The sequence below is a fragment of the Epinephelus moara genome, chromosome 23, assembly GCF_006386435.1.
Source record: "Epinephelus moara isolate mb chromosome 23, YSFRI_EMoa_1.0, whole genome shotgun sequence".
NCBI classification, from domain to species: Eukaryota; Metazoa; Chordata; class Actinopteri; order Perciformes; family Serranidae; genus Epinephelus; species Epinephelus moara.
The window spans coordinates 17,042,529-17,063,490 of record NC_065528.1 but is presented as its reverse complement, the minus strand read 5'-3'; the positions used below and the strand labels follow the sequence as shown (position 1 = coordinate 17,063,490).

Sequence of the window (20,962 nt, the reverse complement as noted above, 5' to 3'; positions counted from 1 at the left end):
CATCCCCACCCCCAGTTGGCACCTATGATCTGTAGGAAGATCTGCCACTGTTTGCATCATTTTGATATAAAAAACTGGAATGGATTACTTGTTTTACTTAACTCTTTTTTTCACATGACAGAAACAACTCATTTTGTAGTTTGGCTAACTCGAAAAATACAGACGAAAAGCTTTTAAGATGTAGCCTCGTGTAGCCATAGCTATTTCCACAGCGCTCATAGGGCGAGAAAGTTCTGGAAGCACATGTGCTAAAGGGGGAAAAAAATGCTCTGGCTTGTTTGTATTTCTCAGAACCAGTCACAATCATCTTGGGCGGCTCTATGCTAGGGGTGTAGCGATGGTGTCCTTGAACCACAGTGTCGGGGGCAACTTGTTTTGGTGGAACATTTGCACATGGGGAGGCGAGCCCTGTCATTAAAATGGCTAGATTTTTTTCGCAAAAGAAAACACCACCAAAAAACAGTAACAGACGTATGTCGACTGTGTGATTCAACTTTAACTGATTATTATTATTACGAAGATATCAAAGAAGCTTGTGTGAAATAGAACGGATAGGTACATCATTGAAGTCAATGTCACTGGCCGCTGCTGGGGTAAAAAGATGTGGTAAATCAACTGTGACTGGCTATGTCAGAAAACGGATCAACATCAGGGGCATGAGAGTCCTGCGAGACAGGAGTCTGGGCTTTTCCAAGGTGCGTTCTCAAGTTGTTCTAATCTAGTCGATCCTTACAACAGTTCACTGAAAGAACAAATCAGGCATGCCTGATTACACGATCCAAATCTGTGTCAAACTTGCCATTTTCAGGGTGTAGCTTGTTATCTTGGAGGTGGTTATTGTAGCAAAGAGGAGCTGTGATCCTAACCTTAATTTTATGGGGGACAATGGGCATAGGGAGACTGTAGAAACAAGACATCATAGGTTTTCAAGGGGTCATTGGTGCAAAATGGAGTTCTGGATATAGTGATTGTCTGCAGTAATTCTGGGACATGTAGGAAACAATCTTTTGCTTTAGCCCTCCATTGCAAGGCAACAGCGTATGATCAGCTGCAGAGCAGTAAAGTCTGTCTCGTTGAAGGACACTTCAGCAGTGCCAATGCTTCATGATTAGGGGCTTGAATGCAGGATAACCAGTTGAAGGACAGTACACCAGCCTGCTATTTTAGCAGATATTACTGAACAGGCACATGTGGGAAGCGCTGGTCTCTGTTGTTGCTGCAAAACATTAGAAGCACACCACTCTTTTGCTACGAGTTCATACATTTTTAACTTTTAACGCTCGCTCTGAAGCAAAGATCTAAAAGCTAAAATAAGCCAGCGCTGTGAAGAGCGAATCCAAGCGAAACCACGGTCTAATCTACCGCACACAGATACTGTGTGATGTAGAAGGGATTGACCTGAGCGGGCTACTTAACATCCGTCCTGACAGCAGCTATTTAATCCACGTTTCATGTTGTCATGCGGCCCTCCTCCATGCAGAACTAATTGCTTGTTTTTGCCTGTTGTGCAGGAGCCCATGTCTGTGAAAATCTGTGAAGGACACTCATTACAACTTGTACAGACGCTCGCAGACGCGGACATAGATGCAATCATGGGCGCAGACGAGCACATAAACACAGGCAGGAAGAGCTGAACGCTATTCGGTGAATAAGAATCCTAATAAGAGCACTGAGCCAATTCTCCTTGAACCCGTTGCCATAGCTTATCACTCACACACAACAAACACACACATATGCACGCCACTACTGCTACCAACACAAACACACATCTCTCCTACCCCCTTCCCCACTCTCTCCCCATCTGATTTGCATTTTGGTTAACACTCTAATTGCCTCTCATTAAATACCTTGTCACTTTGATTAATTGGTGCGATACAGAAATGTAAAACAGCAGAGCGTTACAATGCATAGTGAACAGTTTGGGATTGGGAAAGACGAACAAGCCAAGCTGAAGATGCAAAACAGAGGTGAAATCTCACCAACTCCCCGTGCACTTTTAAAGTTGAGTCAGGAATTTCTATTCCTGAAGTGAATCTTTTAAAAACCTGAGGACAGTGGCACATTTAGGAGAAGAGTTACCTGTGGTTAAAATGACTCTGACTCAGATATAGGTGTCTGCAATGAGGTGCTGATGAACTCTCCTTGCTCCTCACAATTTGTTCCTGGTGGATAAATATAGGTTCACCTGAGTCACATCACAGCACAACAGCAGTCATTTACCTCAGAAAGTCACCACGCTCAGTTTGAAATTGGCTGTAATTGTAGTGAATTATATATTTTAGCCACTCTCAGCCACATCTTACACAAAGCTATGGGATTCTCGATCTCTTTTGAAATGCCAGGTGCTGTAATTGTACCGTAAGTGAGAGGTAATATCAGAGTTGTTGTTTTTAAACTCTCTGACCTCCGAGCACAATTTAAAAAGTCATAAGGAACTAAACTTCACTGATGTCTACTGTCTGGAGAAGTAGCATGGCATCTTACAAAACAAACAAAAGTTCTTTGACTGAGTCGATAATTTTGAGTCGGTATTCCTGACCTCCGATGTAAATGCTTCCCCGTGCATCCGCTTTGGAAAGCATGGACGCCCAATGGTGAGATACTTTCTTTCGACCTGAGCTTCAGATGGAACGTGTTCATAATAAATATGCCACAATAGTTTAAATAACCAGAGCACATTGATGAGTCAGTGAGTGGGAGCAACCCACCATCTGACACCAACACACTGTGAGGAAGAAGACCGGCAGCCGATTCAACAACCACGGGAATGTAAAGACAGAAGACAGACCTGGCCGGCGGACTTAACCACGAGCTTGTTCAAACAGGTGTTGTGCTTTACGTTTCTAAAACCAGTCATTGGCAACTTGACAAGCTGAGTAGCAGGTGACACCACCAGCCGGCTTGAGTCAAGCTGAGACAGGCCAGTTCACACCACTGTGGACGTTTTCTGAAAACTTACGAATATGGACGAATGCCCATCTCGGGACAACAGCTGAAAATTAGCAATCGTCCTTATCGAATCAAAGTAAAGGTGTAACAAAACAAATCGGTAGCTTCACGTTGTTGTGCTGTCAGTCGTGAAAGGTATTTGAGTGCGGAGGTGTAGGGATGTGTTTTTTGCAGTGGAAGGAGTTTTGGTCCGACTACCTGCAGCAACAGTGTTCTTGTCATCTTTCCTCCCGACAAAATCAAAGTCATGGGAATATTCCCAGGCGCTAAGGTAATCGTTTCCATCTTCCAAACTAGTTAGGTGCTTTGTGACGTGCCTGCGCAGCACTACGATTATGGAAATGAGTCCGCTGATGTGACTATTTCAAGTCAGTTGTTACGTAATTGCTTGGTTTTGGGAGTAACTGTAACAGTATTACTGAAATCTCATCAGTAATTAGTTACTGGAAAAAGTAATATTATTACTGTAACGCGTCCTTGCCCCAACACTGATCATGACCTCATCTACCATCACCTTGTTTGTTGTTGTGTGAAACTTTTGACTCTGCCCTCTAGTGCCATCTATTGGCTGTATCTATGCCACCGTAAAGGACACATGGAAGTATGGAGGACAGAGATGTTTACAACGTTTGAAACTGCATGTCTTTGTTTGGATATAAAGGGAGTATAAATGATCCTTAAAAGCGTTACGTACCATCCGCCGTAAACGTAACGTCCATGGTCCATCGCCATTTCTGAAAACGTCAGCAAACAAGTCACAACTTGTGAACTAGGAGCTTTCAAGAAATTTCCACTGAAGAGGCTGTGAATACCACATGTTTTCATGAACTCAATAACCAAAACCCCATTTGATGGTTATGATATCTACATGCTAACCAAGCTAGCTGCCTAATTTGCCTCTAAATCCTTAATTGAGCACTTGCAAATAGCTTACATCTATTATATAATGTTGCACTCTGGTTGATATTATAGTAGAATGTTTTGGAAAGACACAGTATGAAAACAAAGACTGGGAGAACAGGTTTATTTCCACCCTGCCTGTTCTGTTTTGCTAGCTCACCCTGTGTGCTTGTCACGTACGCATCAGTAGCATCATGGTATTCTCATCCCACACAAGACAAGGGTCAATATGATTCAGTTGACCGAGCATGGCCCACCAGTTGCACAGCCTGCCACTCAAATTTATGAAACCATCATCTTCCTTTGCCTCCGCTGCACTAGGTGATATTGCATGTCAGAGACTTTTATTATTGAAATGAGACATTTATGACAGGGAGCCCTCGTCACACGAGAGCGGCCTCCTGAATCATCTCAATGCAGCTAGAGGAGGAAGAGAAATGAGATTTGACAGATTATTGGAGGACGCCACCTGCGCTTCCTCACTCATCACAATATGCCAATTTCAATGTAAAACCAATCTTACTTGTATTGAGCTGAAAATCATGATCTAGGGGATTTATGGAAGAAAGCTTGCTGCTGGGGTTGAGTGTCTCCTTCGAGGCAGACAAGGTCGGTGTTGAATAGGCAGGGGGTCTCTCCAGGCAGCTTATTGTTTCCTGGCCCATTGTAAGCCTATTCAGTCTGAGATACTGCCATTATTCAGTCAAACATGGCTAATGCAAACAACTGCATTGTAGAGCTGTTTTCAGTCTGCAGGGAGCTGATGTAATGTTTAAACTGTGTGTGTGTGTCTGCTTCCATTTGCTCACAATGACACCATATCTGTCAGATTTAGCTGTGAGGTTGAGTGGTTTCAGTCACGCTCTTATCTGTGGGCAGCAAACACACCCATTCACATGGACACACACACAAACAGTTATCTCTGGACTTTCCTTATCACTCTTGTTTGTATTCAAAAGTGGAAACAACATTAGCCATCTTAGTGGTCGACTTATTCAGCCCTGTGACACATTTAAAGGTTGACATGACGAGCCCCCTCTTGAGCATACTCAAAGCCTCAGGCCTCGCGCTGATTGGCTTTCACTGTGCTACTTTCAACCCTGTCTCAACACATGTACCAGTCATTTCTGCACCATGGTCTGCTAGTAACCCCTCATAGTCAATGATGTGTGTAATTGGTGCATCACAGGCGGCGAAATGTGACATTAATAGCTGGTAGCGGAGACTCGCTCTGTGCTGTCTGCTTGACCTTAAAAGTCTTGGCAGAGTTGTGTCAAGAAGGAAAATGTCAGAGAATATTCAAATATGGCACTGAGCTTAGAGGAGACAGTGGTGTGAATTAAGGTTGCCACCACATTTTTCTGCCATAAAGACCCACAATATTTGGTCAAAACTAAGTTGATAGCAAAATCTAACCTTTTGACATTTGTTTTATCGTATAAATTACGCTGAACAAATAGAAATAGCAGGTAGTAAAATTTCAGGTTCCAAAGACCAAACAGCAAAAGCAAGATAGCTATATGACACTGATACTCAGGCCAAATCTAGCTCGCAATAGGGTGCCAGGTGGCCCCGACTTGGTGTCAAAAAGTGCCAGCTTAGGATCCCCTGGACATCTGTTAAGGGGTCTGGAGGATCCTCCAAGCCCCACATGTCCTTAAATCCTTAAAGCCCCTGCAAACACCTGACCTGTGCTGGGCTGATGCAACTGGATTTACTTCTTAGCAAAGATGAGTTAGGACAGCAGATGTGGAAAGGTTTAAAACACAAATTCATTTGTTATATTTACTGATAAATACTGTTAATGTTTTTTTATTAAATGGTCCCTAGTCTCCTGTCACATTGCAAAAGTGGTCCTCACAAAGCAAGTTGAGTATACCTGCTATATGACAAAAGAGCTATCTGAGATAGCCACAGATAGCCTGTGTAGAGTAGAGATGAATGTGAAATGTGTCTGCGTTTTCCTAAGTATTAGTCATTGCGCCGTAGGAGTCGAAAAGTAAACAGCCAAGATGGCAGCTGCCAAAGGGCCGCGTCCATTCAGTTTAGCTTGGGAAGAAACGCTAAGCCAACTACACTTATCTTTTTCCTTGAGAGAGGAACAGAAGACTGCCCTAGAAGCCTAGAAGGACATTTTTGCTGTTTTGCTGACGGGATATGGCAAAAGCCCCACTGGTCGGCAAACCAATGGGGTTTAGTGCAATGAATACGTCACCTTGTTTTTTGCTCTGATGGCTACCGTGCTGTCCAATTGCGTGCGGCGGCATTTAATATGCCTCAGTTAGTGCCGTCCCTTGGGTAGGAAGGGTGTGTCAGTGAGGGCCAGACTCAAAATCTTTCTAGATTTGAGTCACCAATTAACCTGCATGTCTTTGGACTGTGGGGGGAAGCCGGAGTAGCTGGAGAAAACCCTCGCTGACGTGGGGAAAACATGCAAACTCCGCACAGAAGGGCTTCTTCACCCCAAGGTCCGAACCCTCCACCCTGGGTTTAAACCAGAAACCTTCTTGTTTCACCGCACCACTGTGCACCACCGTACTAACCAAAATTAAGTTGTCTTCACAAACTCAAGGTAACACGGGGTGAGCAATTGCTAACTCAAAGAATATTTCACCCCCAAAACAATCATTTGTATATAAGAGCAACAGTGACTGTCATCTAAGAGGCTTTCACATAAGGGACCCAAGCCTGGATCCGAGTACACTTAACTCCAAAGTCCAGTTCATTTGATTAGTGTGAACACTGTGTACTGTACCTGAGCACAGTACCCTGAGCCATGCCTGAGTCTCGTTGAAAAGGTGGTCTTGAGTATGGTTCATGTCTACTCTGGTACAGTATGCATCAGGTGTGAACACGGCAGGGCAAGTCATACTTGGCCACAGTTTTATCAGTCGTTTGCACTGCGCCCAAGAGACTGTTCATATGAGATCTGCGACATTTTTTTATACAAACCATTTCTTTTATATTTATAATATTCAGGTATTTAGCCAACTAGTCAAACTGTGTTAACCTTCTAACCCTTTGTTCAAAACGTTCTGACTGTGTAAGCCTGTATAGATGGGAAAGACAAAAAACAAGTGTCTCAGGTAGCGATAACAAACACTACAAAGTGGGCAGATAACAAGCAAATGACATTTTTCACTGCCGCCTGTAGATCAATGATGACACACACACACACACACACACACAAGCACACGAGGTATACATCTTTTGTCCTCCCAAAGTGTAACACACCACTTTGAACCTTAACCTTTAAAGGCAGAGTGTTTGGACAGACAAGAAGCCTTGGTTTAGGGCTACTGGGAACCATTTTTATTGGCAATGGTAACCTTTAACTTGAGAGGTATATGAAGGCTGCGCTATATTGTTGGTTCATTACGGCTGTCCCTATGGACTACCGCGAACTCACACTATTTTTAGTGTTCTCCTGCAAGCTTTTATGGGTTATATCAGATGATGTAATGAGCGGATATTGTCTCTCTGTCAGCTTGGTCATGGGAGCGCAGTTGAGTGATGAGAAAGGGAACTTGTAATCAAAATGGAATTACTGTTTGATATTGATGGAATCTGCACACCTACACGTTTCGGTGTCATATTTGCACGTAAGGGTAGCTTCGGTGCATGCTTACCCACTCACACGCACATACAGATAGAGAGGAAGATCCCACAATATGACTAAATTACACTTGAATCCCTGTGGGGAAACAGTCTTTGCATGAGCAAACAATAATAGGAAATTGTGAAGAAAAAAGATGATAGAAGAGAAAATGAGGATATTTCAATAAAATAAAAGGAGAATGTTTATGTCACAGAAGGTTTATTGAATGACTAAACAACTATAAGAAATATAGAGTCGTTGCATACTTATTTAAAGCGTACTGTGTGTGGACATAAAGAAAAGCAAAATGTAAATGATTCTGATTGTGAGCCATTTTGCCCAATTCACATCTCAATCGTCTCAGAGCTCTAAAACGCATCTCTAACTTGTCTACTCCTCTTTATCTCCTCATTTGTGGCTTAATTACCCCTAATGCTTTGTAAATTCACCGTATATGATGTACAAAATGTGTGCTGCACACAAACACATACACACACACATAAAAACCTGCACGTTCTGAGCCATTATCCCCGGTCTTTGTCACATCTGCTGGCTATTAATCAGCCCCCAGTTAGCTCATCAACAGGCAGATTGAATAGAGGAACAACAGCAGGTAAACACACTGGCAGGTGTAGCCGCACAATCACTTCCTGCTTTCCAGAGCATTCGCTCTGATTGGAGATTAATGTGTCCATCTGGACCTCATTACAACTCAAAAATGCTGTGGAACTTTCTCTGCACTTTCTCGGAGATGGACATAGGTTCAGACAGGACGATAATATGCAGTTAATGTGTGTGGAGGAGAACTTTTATGTGGCAAAAACACGAGAGAGGTCACAGGTTTGATGCAGCCACAAGTTAATTGCTGTCATTGCTGCAGATGGCAGTAGGATGTGGACTGATGGCCACTTAACACTTGCAAGCTGTAGCAGCGACATCACAACAAGAAAACTATAATGCTGTCAACATGATTTCCAATTTGCTGCTCCTTAGTCCTTTCACCAAGCTAAACAACATATCCTCATACAACAACTCATATCCTTTAAAATACACGCACAATGGTTCGCATGATATCCCATGAATTACCACCCCACTAATGACATCATGTTATGTACTTAATGTAGAGTTACAGAGGTTATTTTAGGTTTAGGCAAATAAAGAAATATGGTGACGACGTACCTTAAAATGTCTCAAAGCTCACAGTTGTGAACATCTGTCTCCTGGGGAAAGTCCTATGTTTTGTGACCCATTCACTACCCCTTCCTTCTTTATTCTTTACTCCCGTCAGTACATTGGTCACATGATCATAGCCTTCCCAAATATGTGGGTTGTGCATGAATTATCAGCTTACGATTATGTATGATATGTAAGACTTTTGGTGCATCACTTATCATAGGAAAACGTACGAACAGTGTACAGTTCCCAACTGGTGGGCCATGGGTCCATTCCAAATAGACCACAAGCGACTCACGAACATGTCAAGTTTGTAAAAATGCACACTTTATTTTTAAGTGCAGTAAATTTCCAGCACAGAGCTTTTATTTAGCAGTGCCATTTCCTGCTGTAGAGTGATTGAACTACAGACGGCTACTTAACAGAGACAGCTAGCTTGACGACATGGCCGAACGCAAATATGACACTGAATATAATAAACTGTGTGGACCTCGAACTAACGACTAAGGAGAAATCTGGACCCCGTGGCTGTACCAGTTGGGAACCGCTGATTTAGAATGTAGGCATCCAATTTGTTAATTTGTTCTCCTAATAATGATGCTCGACAAACGCATTGACACCTGAAATCAATGCAAACAATCAATTTCAGGATGTGAAAATGAACTTGAGCACAGCCTTGGCACACAGAGGTTAAAACAGCCTTGGCACATGGAGGTTAAACTAATTGGGTTACACTTAAAAGCATAGGGGTGTGTGTGTGTGTGTGTGTGTGTGTGTGTTTTCACACTGACAGCTGTCAGTATGACATCTCTTCTCCACTGGTTCCCTTGTGGCTCAACCTTTTCTGATCTTGCAAATTAAGTAGGCACTGCTTGCTAAAACTGACGCTCCCCATGGAGCACGGTCTCCCCCCACTGCTGCTCCCCACTTTGCTGCTCATTTGCTTAAATCAGTATTTTTACTATTCTACATCTAATGGGCTTAATGGTGGGACTGCAATGTAAATAATGCATTTGAGTAAGATTGATTGGAGGAAGAATATTGGTGCAAAACAGAATGAGATAAAATGAGCTCATTAAAGAGTTTTTCTTCTTCAGCAAATGCTGCACTCTAGTACATTATACAGTCTCTGTAAATTGGCAGCAGCCAAGAGGTTAGAAAAGCACATTTGTGAATAGCTGGTCAGCAGTTAAAATGTCTGAACCTGCTGGGAAAGTGTTCCGCGTAGGGAAAAACAAGGGAGAATATGCAATATGCACCCTCCATCAAGGATTACTGCTGAAATGCCCTTTATAAAAGCACTTAACTTGTGGTTGCTTTACTGGAAGCTATTCAGTGCCTAACTGTGGAGACGTGTAAAAGTACTGTGAGGCTCCCAGGTGTGAATGTGAAGCAGGTTGTTGCTGAAAAGAGCATGCATGTCTGTCAGATTGTCCTTGGATAAATGAGGGTTTGAAAAAAACTTCTTCCGCTTACTTTTCTCCTCTTTGTAGAGACAGAATTCAGACAGTGGAAAAGAATTCAGTTTGCATCTTTTTACCATAAAATGTAACAAACGAGGACATGGTGTCCTAATGATTTGGTCTCCTCACACCACACAGGTGAACGGGCGCAACTTCTCCAAGGTCGACCATGAGGAGGCAGTGGTGGAGGCCATCAGGCGAGACCCAATCGTTGTCCAGGTTCTGCGGCGAACCCCCACCAGAGCCACGGCCGCTGTTGCACACAACCACAGTGGCACACCACAGGATGTGTGTGTGGTGGATGTTTGCACGCAAACGGACATCACCTTCGAGCACATCATGGCACTGGCGAAGCTTCGGCCTGCTACTCCGCCCGTCCCTGACATCTGTCCCTTCCTTTTGTCTGACAGGTGAGGACAATGCAAGGCGTTTTCCATCTACTGAGAGGTAGCTGAATGTTAATGGTACACACTCAGATGACACGGACAGGTTGAATACTTTTATTGCTCATTTTTCATGGCAGAAAAAATGCTACTCCCTGGCTGCAATGACAGGACAAAAATGACACGGAAACACTGACCAGTAAAAGCAGACTGGGCTTTTTCAGGAGGGGGGGCTTAAAGAGACAGGCCAACGTGGTCTCATCCCAACTTATCAAACAGCGCTGCTTTACTGGACCCTGCTGGACCTACACGCTACAATTATACGCCAGATACCGTTCTGCGTCTATTTTGGGTGTTCTGGGATGGTGTCTTTTTTCTGCTTTTTACATGCATTTTATTTTTCAAAATATACTTCTAGTTTACGGTTAGGTTTAGAAAAAACCCCCAACATGATTTGACTTAGAATCCTCACGAGGCATCATTCGACCCATCCACCATCCCTCCCACCCACCCTCTACAGACTTTATCGCAAATTATATCACGGTAGTTGCCACCCGGTGCATATCATACCGCCACGAAGGTTGCCTCTGTGTGTCCATGTCTGACGCCAATGTCCACTGACAAAGCAATGGTATTTAATGAGTGTGGTTGCTACCTGGTGCTTCTACAACTGATGCGCCCAGTGTGTATCATATCTCTGCGATAAGGCTCCTCTGTGCATCAGTGTCTGACGTTGAAGACAGAGGGTGAATACAGGTGTTATGAGGGAAATTAAGGTTTTTTTTTTATGATAAAAGCATGTTAATATGCTCTAGTAGGAACTTTTAAATACAAAGTTCGAACCTGAAAATGAGCATAATAGGTCCTCCTTAACTGGAATCAGGATATATACCTTCTTTTCAGTCCCAAATGAATGTGAAGCTTCCCTGAGGTTTGTTGTTTTCTTCCATTTCACGGTAGTAATTAAGCGGTTGTATCATAGTGTGGAAACCCCCAGCATAGCTAAGTACTTTGTCCCTGTGATATCATTATGCGCAGCCAAACCCGCATGCAATAATTGCTTCTGTGTGCTACATCCATTTTCTTTAATGGGGAGCTTTTGCTGGGCGATTAAAAGCCAATGGGCTGATAGAGCGGGCATTCTGGCACTACGACCATTCTGTGGCTATTTATAGGGTTTTAGCTGGGCAGTAGATGAAATCAATTTGTCCTATAAAACTACAAATCTGCCAGTCTGGGTCAATGATTATGGAGAGGTAGTTATCATGGTGACAGTTTACAGAGGTCATGGCTTTTATGGGGCAATTGGTTGATGTTTATATTGCTTGTTCAGACTTTTGTTGAAAAATGAGATAATTTATACAAGGGGTCTGCTATGTTGTTTAATATCATGCACCTTTTTTGTTTAATTTTGTCAGAAAAAGCCAAATGAAACACAAAGGCACGCATATGCGAGCATATATTTATGATCTTGAACACAACTGTCTCTTCTTCTTTTTCCTCCCTAGTTGTCATTCCATCCACACCATGGAGCACGAGTTTTATGAATGTCCAGAGTACCTGTCCAATACTCCAGCAGAGGTGGAGAGAACTGAAGAGTATGAGTATGAGGTACCGTTTTACATCTTTCTGCTGTATGAGTGTACTATAAAGTAGGACTGGGCCATATGCCCTGTAAATAATATTGCAATATTTTTAGGATATATCGCGTTACACAATATATATCTTGATATTTTCAAATCTCCTCTAATGGAGTAGGCAACTGTTTCAGTTAAGTTAAATAAAGTACTGTTATAATAAAGTTACATAAAGCACTGTTATTTGTTATAATGAAATAAATATTAGCAGAACCACTGGTGATTTTACTAGGAATGTTGATGTTTTTGCCATGAACTTCTGGGCAACAGTTAGCTGTTAGCAGTTAGCAGAAATCTTTTCCCCTTTCTCTTTTCATCTCTCTACTGTTGCCTATCCAACAAAGGCACAAAATATCCAAACAATCATGTTTTAAAAAGCAGAAATATCAAAACACAACTGGCAAATTGCCATTGGAATTAACCAACCACATTTATGTTCCCCAGAGGATGAACCCTTTCCATTTTGGACCATTGATTATCCATCCTCTGGTGCTTTTATGTTGCCATATTTTGATAGGTGCTACCCGCCTTTCATTTTTAATTCAGTTTTCCAATGAAGAATCAAATGTTTATAATGTTGCATCCTATGAAGCCCCTGGATGCGAACAGCACAATATTGGTGCAATAGAAATGCATGTTGGGCTATTTGTGGCTTCATATTTCCAAGCTGCTTTGTCAGTAACACACAGTCTCAGGAGATAGCCCTGCCATATGATGCTCACGTCCCACAACAATACAAGAAAAATAGTCTACCACAATAATGCAGGAAAATTGGCTGCCCCTTGTGAGAGCTGCATCTAGCCTCTAGACTGTTCTGCGTAGCATAGCAAAGACCCTGGGTTTAAGATGGAAGGCCATTCTTCATATAATCGTAGCAAAAGAAAATCCCTCTCTGAAAGGCCTCCCTGTTGAATTACCATTGTCTTTCATTCACAGCCTGTTAGTTTCCCTTTCATCGGGCTCTGTCCTTCAGAAATATATGTGTCTTCTTTTCAAACAGCCACTTCAAGCTGAACAGTTATGTGGTGAAATGCGAGCATTCACTGAGCAACATGACAGAGCTAATCAACTAAATTATTTCAATTGTGGTGGATTATCTGCCATATATTGTATTTAATGAGTCATTTAATGAGTTAAATACTGTATTTATAGATTTCAGTCTGGTTTATGGTTGACAGGATTTAATATCACCAACACAACCTAAACTCAGCCTTAAGTAGGAAGCCTTTACAGTGAACTGCCCATTGGTCTGACAGCCCATTGTTCTGACCATATTAAACCCATTGTTCCGAAGTCCGTTCCGAAATCATCATGATGCCCTGTGGTTAAGGTCTGGTTAGGTTTAGGCACAAAAACCACTTGGTTAGGGTCAGGAAAAGATCATGGTGTGGGTTAAAATGAAAAAGAAAGTGACAAACACATAAGCCGTGAGCCTGCTTCGCCTCAAGCCTTTCCCAGCTGACCCAGAGCCGGTCGCCTCACACCATCAAGGCAGAAATACGCCCGCCGGGAGCCGTTCAGCACCGCGGACCGTCGGACTAATGGGATGTCGGACCAATGGGCTGTCGGACCAATGACATGGACCCGCCTTTACATTGCTAGTTTGGAACAGCACCATGAGTGCTTCTTTACAATACAACAAATGAAAGCTGCATTACATGACCTTGCATGTGCAGACATGCTCGTGATTCTTCGAGTGCGAACTTAGGCACAACACTCCTTTGTGTCAATGTTAGCATGCTAACATGCTCACGATGACAATGCTAACATGCTGATGTTCTGTAGGTAACATTAAAAGAGCTCTATGTGACATTCAGAGCATGTAAGAGTCTGGGGCAGGATTGTCTGCACATGGTTCTCAACATGGAGGGGGGAAGCAAATGTGCGTTTCCTAGGATAGCAAAGGAATGACCTGCCTTACTCTGCACAACCAATGACCACAATGACGAAAACGGACACTAGCCATTTATAAGCCCCTTTTACACTATCTGTTCAAGGCAAGAATATCGCACTGTTATGCCGCCTTGCTGTTCTGTACATAAGGTGCCATCGTTGAATGAGTGGTCTCGACTTTATGCTGCCACAGGAGGTTGTAACAGTGCCAAAACAGTGTCTGTGTAAAGAGGACAGCCAGCAGGATGGGACCATGGGCAGGATGGGTGTGATGTTTTGATGAAGTGTTACATGTGCAACTCACTGCGAGAGATTTAAAAAGCAGCCAGTAGCAGTTAGCAGCTAACTTAAAGAAAAAGAACTGTGAAAATGTCTGCAAATTTGGAAAACAATAAGATTCGGGAACTCCTTACCCTTCAAGTGGAGGATGAGATCAGCCGCCACATAACAGGGACGGTAAACGATTTTATTGTCATGTTAATATATAGCGTTATAAAGTGCTGCCGACATGTATATGTCGTATGAGAGGGCAGTGCTTGTGGTAAACGTCACCCCTGTCACGCCTCTTTTGGTTTGCTGTTTAAAATCACACACTGACATGATGCTGCCATTGTTTGGTTTTGTGTAAAAATACAGAGGAAGCACAAAGAAGAGACTTACAATCTCTGTGTTAAAAGAACTATCGGGTGAGTAGGGCAGGTCTTTCCTTTGCTATTCTAGGGAACGCATATTCGCTTGGGGGAAACTAGAGGGTGGGCATTGCGCTTCTGCGATAGTGCTGTACCGCCACCATGTGCTGGGATGGCGATATTAGTAATAACTGCTGTATGAGTGCAGTGCAAAGCGCCAGCAATTAGCTAGCCAGTGAAACTCTCACAGGGACTCGCACATAGCAATATGTACACCTGACCGCACCAGCCACCACAACAAAGAACAAAGACGCTGGGATTACAGCACACACAGGAAGTGGATGCTACTCCACTATATCTATACATAGCAAATAGTGTTTTGCTGCAATAATAATGTTCTGAATATTGCATACAGTGACTTAAAGTCTGCTCATCATCTGACTTTAACATGTAAGCACACTAAAACATATCGAGATACATTCTGTACACACAAGTGTCTCCATTGTATCAGAAGCATCATGCCACTCAGGCAGTGGACCTTGAGGTCATGTTAGGTGACAGTGATGGGTGACGTCTGCTACTGTCTGTGGTTCTCCCTGCTTTAATAGACAATTCCTGGTTCAGTGAACTGCACTGTGGGTCATTAGGAATCCTCAGCTGCCAGCTGTGGCCTTACCTTACAGTGTCACCGGGAGGAAGGAATCTCTGCCGTGTGTCAGGGGTGCGATGAGGGTGGAGGGCTTGTGTAGTAATAGCAGTAGTATCGGAGCAAGGTCGGCTTTAGAACACTCAAAACTCACACACATACAGTCTACCCCCACCAGCCAGACATACACACACCAAATCAGCCGTCCTCACTTACCTCTGTCCATCCATGTGTATCTAACTGAAACATGAACGGCTTTCCTCTCGGATGAAACAGAATAGTGCTGCCATTCCCAGGAACATTACTTCTGACAGGTTTAGCTTCACTTCCAACTGATTGTCCATATGGGTACTCCTGCTGTCATAATGCTACTACTGCTACCTCTGCCAAATCTACTACAATATTTCCAAGTAGCAGACGGTAGATGTAGAAAAATGAGTGAGAGCTAACAGTTACATATATTGATGCTTTGATTGTCAGGGTACAAAAAAGCACAGTCGAATAGCAAGCCATTTCAATTCCAATATCCAGATACGAAAAATACTGTTGCAACCCTTTTTGGTTATTTACTTCCCAGACAAAATACTGTTGAATAATGGCAGATTTTAATGAATGCTGTGTTTGGTCACCAGGTTACACGGTGCTCTTAATGAAGTGGCAGCAGTCTGCCAAAAAGCAGCCAGTTAGCTGCTTTCCAAAGTCGTCAAAATAAACACGTCTTAATTATGGATCTCCAACAGGTGCCAGATATCAAAGGCTGGGTTCTTTTAAATAGTCAAAACAAAATATTTTAGTATGCAAGGGGTGCTACAAGATTTATTTTTTTGAGATTCGTCAGTGCAAGTAGAAAAAAGGGATAAAATAAAGACGACATAGTACAACTTTTGATGAATCACAGATGAAGAAAGACCAATGCAGCACAGGTCAAGATATCCAGGCTTTTACTCTAGCCTAGATTGCCTTCCTGCGTATCCTGTTGCTTCCTGTTCTCCATGAGCGCCCAATACAAGGTTTTGATCTATGTTTGATTGTACAGAACAACCAACCATCTTTATCACTGCCTATTAAATGCCTACCCATTTCAAAATCCCCACCCCCAGTTAGTAACATAAGTTTCCATTTAAAAATCAATAGTCTTTAACCCAATCCAAGATAACCCTGCTGACCTCATTGGGGTTATTTTGTCATGCTCTACAGAGCTGCCACCCTGCCCACACTAACTGGTTTGTGTTAAGGTCGTCACTGGCCATGCTCCCCTAATGTGCTGTTAAATTACTTTGTGTAGACCAATGCCTTTTTTACCACCAAAATTAGCTAATATATTGTGGTTATTAAATGCAGGGTAAAATGCTAAATATAGGTCATAGACTCCGTTCCTATTGCCAGCAGACGAGTATGTCTTTCTGTGTTTTTTCTACTGGTGTGCAACGTTCGATGCATAGACTGNCTTTTTTACCACCAAAATTAGCTAATATATTGTGGTTATTAAATGCAGGGTAAAATGCTAAATATAGGTCATAGACTCTATCCTATTCCTATTGCCAGCAGACGACTATGTCTTTCTGTGTTTTTTCTACTGGTGTGCAACGTTCGATGCATAGACTGACCCATTAGTTTGTGGACTCCCATCTTGAAGCGTTGGGTTCAGCATTTTGGCTGTCGCTCTCTTGAGTTTTTTGGAGCCAGAAGTGACCATATTATGATAAGAGGATGGAGCTTTGGAGGAGTAGGGGGTGGATCCGATTACTTCTGTGTAATATCTTACTTCTTCTATAGTCTCTCTTTCAAATTTGGTGTCGACTAATTTGATGGATGGAGACGGACGGACTTAGTTGCTGAGATGACAAAGAGTCGCAGAGGTCACCAACGTAGAAAAATGTGCTACAATTTCTGCCTCCAACCAGGTGTCATGTATCTAGAATGAATGCTCGTTGTAACCTTTCCATGTCCCTCCAGGATCTAACAAGCTGAGATTGTTTTGAGAGCTTTTCTAAAAAAAACAACAACAAAATTTTGCAACAAAATTGCCCGCAAAATTACTGCAAAAATAGTCGAGATGCTGTCTCAGATTTGGAACCTATTAGTAATAGTATTCAGTGTTTCCCACAGTTAGAATCTATTTGTGGTGGTATAAGGGGTGGTGTGGGTGCTGACAGCGGATTGTTGTTGATCAGCTGTTGCTGTCGTTGGACGCAGCGCTGAAGGACCATGTCCATGAGCCGTTCTCCTGCTGCTATCTCTGCCATGTTAGCACGAGCTAATACAGCACCAGCAGCAAACATCTTTTAGCAGGGCTAACGGTTAGCATCATGTAGCCAACGTTACCAAACAGCTCTTATTGGGCTTTATGGATGGATGGATGGATAATATCTATATTTTTCATTTAAAATAATAAAAACAGCCAAACACAACTGTTATTGCACAAAGGCCATTATGGCACCTTGGGTGGGTGGGTGGGTGGGTGGGTGGGTTATGACACTGTGTGTGCGACTGTCACATGCACAGAGCTCACACTCCTGCAGCAGTAGTCTTATGATGTACAGAGAGAGAGAGGGGCAGGAAGAATCAATATGCTGCACACAACTCTACGATGAGGGATATTTTACCTGCTTCAAACTGTCAAATTTGCGGTAAAATTGTAGTAATCTGACAAAGTTGCAGGGTCAGAAGTCACAGGGATTGGCTGAATGTGCGTTAATGTTTGCATTATCGCAACATCCTGGAGGGGCTGCTTTCTCACTAAAGACAAAAGCCAGATGTTTGGGGGTGTCGGTGGGTTATTTTCAATTGGAAAAGGGCTCAAGTAGCGCCAAAACAGATGAAAAATTTTTTGAAAGAAGCTAAAACAGCACAGTATCAATGGGAAACCTCTCTTTTGCAAGCTCTTCCTCGCTGACTGAATTATCACCGCTGCACTTTAAAGACTGTCGTTATAAAATACTGGCAGCTGAAAGGATGTCATCATCTGCAATGTGGAAACAATGAGCCAGTGAACATTAGGCGCGGCGGTAATTTCTTTTGAATGAAACATGAAGTAACAGTTAAGTGCATATTAGACTGGAATGTTACAAACAGATGTTTAATGCGGCTCTAAAAGACGCCTCCTATTGTCTTCATTTGTCATATGTGTTAGTGGTAAATGTGATCTCTCCCATTTAAAATTGGGGAACCACATACTGTAAATTACAAGGATAAATTCCAACAATTGTCACAATGCATTGTAAGCCACGTGAAATTAGTTTCTACGTCACCGCTGTGCCATAATTTAGACTCCACAGTTGCACAGATTAGGATCCAATCATCACTAATAAAGCCTCTCTACAGTTTCAACACCCACGGCTCCACACATCTTCACTACTGGGCTTCACACCATCATAACTGACTCCAGTAATCCAGCATATCACCCAGTACGCACTGACATTAAAGTGTTAGTGCTGCTTAATGTATGCAGGTGTTATTTCACTGTCAGGGTTTGTACAAATCAGCCGATGCACTAAACTGGTGAGGAGTGTAGGTCGTCATAACTAGCGCATGGTGTTACAATATTATAAACTCCTCACACACCCCAACCTTTGAAGGTCAGGGCTGTCTGCACAGGGGGTTAAATGCCACAGAAATTAATTACTTCCCCTGTCAATCTCTGCTATCGCTGTTTCCCACGACAGACAAAAAGGGGGCCGGGGTTTTAATTCATGCCCCCAACCCTCATGCCCCTTTTTACCCAACTCCCCTCCTCTTACAACTTCAGAGCGCTGAAATGAATTTGGCAGCATGGGGTTAATAAAGATTACCCCTTGAGTTTATCTTTATGTGATTACCTTTATACACAGAAGAGATCAAAAGGAGCCGGGAGCAAGGCGGGCTAAATTTAGAGACATTTCCTGTGGGACGGGACCAGCCGCTGAAATACCATCACTATAGCCATCAAAGCACCGGCCCTTTATGCTGCCGCATGCTGGGTTCAGTTTGATACCTACAGGCTTTCATTTCATTGATGTACAGGACACATGCTGGGGCTATGTTTATGTGTGTGTTGTAATGTCCTCTATTGTGTGTGTGTGTGTGTTTATTGTGCTGGGTTAAGTCGCAGTGTGGTGATTACTGCAGCTTCTTAATCAGGGTGCAGTTAGAGCAGCCCGTGAGTCTTTCTAGCCCATAGACTATAGAAATAATGCAGGTAGCTACTATGATGTCATCCATTGTTCTGTGGACTCCCCCTCTGAAGCCTCCAGTTTGGCATTTTAGTCGTCACCTTCTGGAGCTAGAAGTGACCTTTTTTGGATGAGAGGGTGGAGCTGTGGGTGTATGAGGGGTGGATCTGAGTCATAGGCTGCGTTTTATTAGGTGTTCAACATGCCCTCGTTGACTTCCCCTTGGCACTTACCCTTGAGGGGAGTCCCCTTCGCCATCCTAAGTGTCGTTACATTTGTCTGGAAAACTGAAATTAACTTGGGAGGGTTGAGGTTAAAACACAAAGCCAGTTAAACTTCAGGGATATTGATCTGACACACACACAAGTGATTGTGAATTAATTTCACCTGCTTAAGTGCTAATGAAAGTAACAACAGGTTCAATGGAGAGGCAAAAGCAAGACAACCCCCAAAAAGGGAAATGGTTTTACATGTGGTGGCCACAGACAGTTGCTCTCTCCTTATCCTTCCTGACTGATTCTTCTATAGTTTTGTGTTCTGCTAGTGTCCTTGTCACTACTGGTAGCATGAGGCAGCACCTGCAGCCCAATCAGGTCCTCCAGGGTGTCACATCCACACGTGCGGTCGCAAGGTTTGCTGTGTCTTTCAGCACAATCTCAAGGAGATAACAAGAGACTGGCCGTTACACGAGGAGAGCTGGACAGGGCCGTAGAAGGGCATCAACCCAGCAGCAGGACTGGTATCTGCTCCTTTGTGTGAGGAGTAACAGGAGGAGCACTGCCAGAGCCCTACAAAATGACCTCCAGCAGGCTCCTGGTGTGCATGTTTCTGACCAAACTGTCAGGAACAGACTCTATGAGGGTGGAATTGGCACCCCGTTCACATGTGACAGGTGTGAAAGCATTTGGAGACACTGTGGTGAACGTTATGCTGCCTGTAACATCATCCAGCATGACTGGTTTGGTGGTGGGTCAGTGATGGTCTGGGGAGGCATATCCTTGGAGAGTCGCACAGACCTCCATGTCAGAGCCAATGGTACCCTGACTGCTGATAGGCACCAGGATGAAATCCTCAGAGCCTGACTGCTGATAGGCACCAGGATGAAATCCTCAGAGCGATTGTCAGACCTTACACTAGTGCAGTGGGCCCTGGGTTCCTCCTGGTGCAGTGGGCCCTGGGTTCCTCCTGGTGCAGGACAGTGCTTGGCCTCATGTGACCAGAGTGTGTAGGCAGTTCCTGGATGATGAAGGCATTGATGCCATTGACCGGCCCTCTCTTTCCCCTGACCTAAATCCAATTGAGCACCTATATGTATCGGTGCATCCAACGCCACTTAGTACTACCACAGACTGTCCAGGAGCTCACTGATGCCCTGATCCAGGTCTGGGAGGAGATCCCCCAGGACACCATCCACTGGCTCATCAGGAACATGCCCAGATGTTGCCAGGAGTGCGTACAGGCACACGGGAGCCATACACACCACTGGGTCACATTATGAGTTGTGTGATAAAATTCATGCAGGTTGGATCAGCCTGTGATT

General features: G+C 43.4%; 1 protein-coding gene across 1 annotated transcript in view; it reads left to right on the top strand.

Annotated features, from left to right (window-relative positions):
* The window catches only part of pdzrn4 (PDZ domain containing ring finger 4), a 52,995-nt gene that overhangs the window by 18,111 nt on the left and 13,922 nt on the right, over positions 1-20,962 (top strand). Inside the window, exons 2-3 of the mRNA XM_050036689.1 lie at positions 10,222-10,493; positions 11,975-12,077. Coding sequence (XP_049892646.1) covers positions 10,222-10,493; positions 11,975-12,077 — 375 coding nt within the window. The remainder of the gene's footprint in view (positions 1-10,221; positions 10,494-11,974; positions 12,078-20,962) is intronic.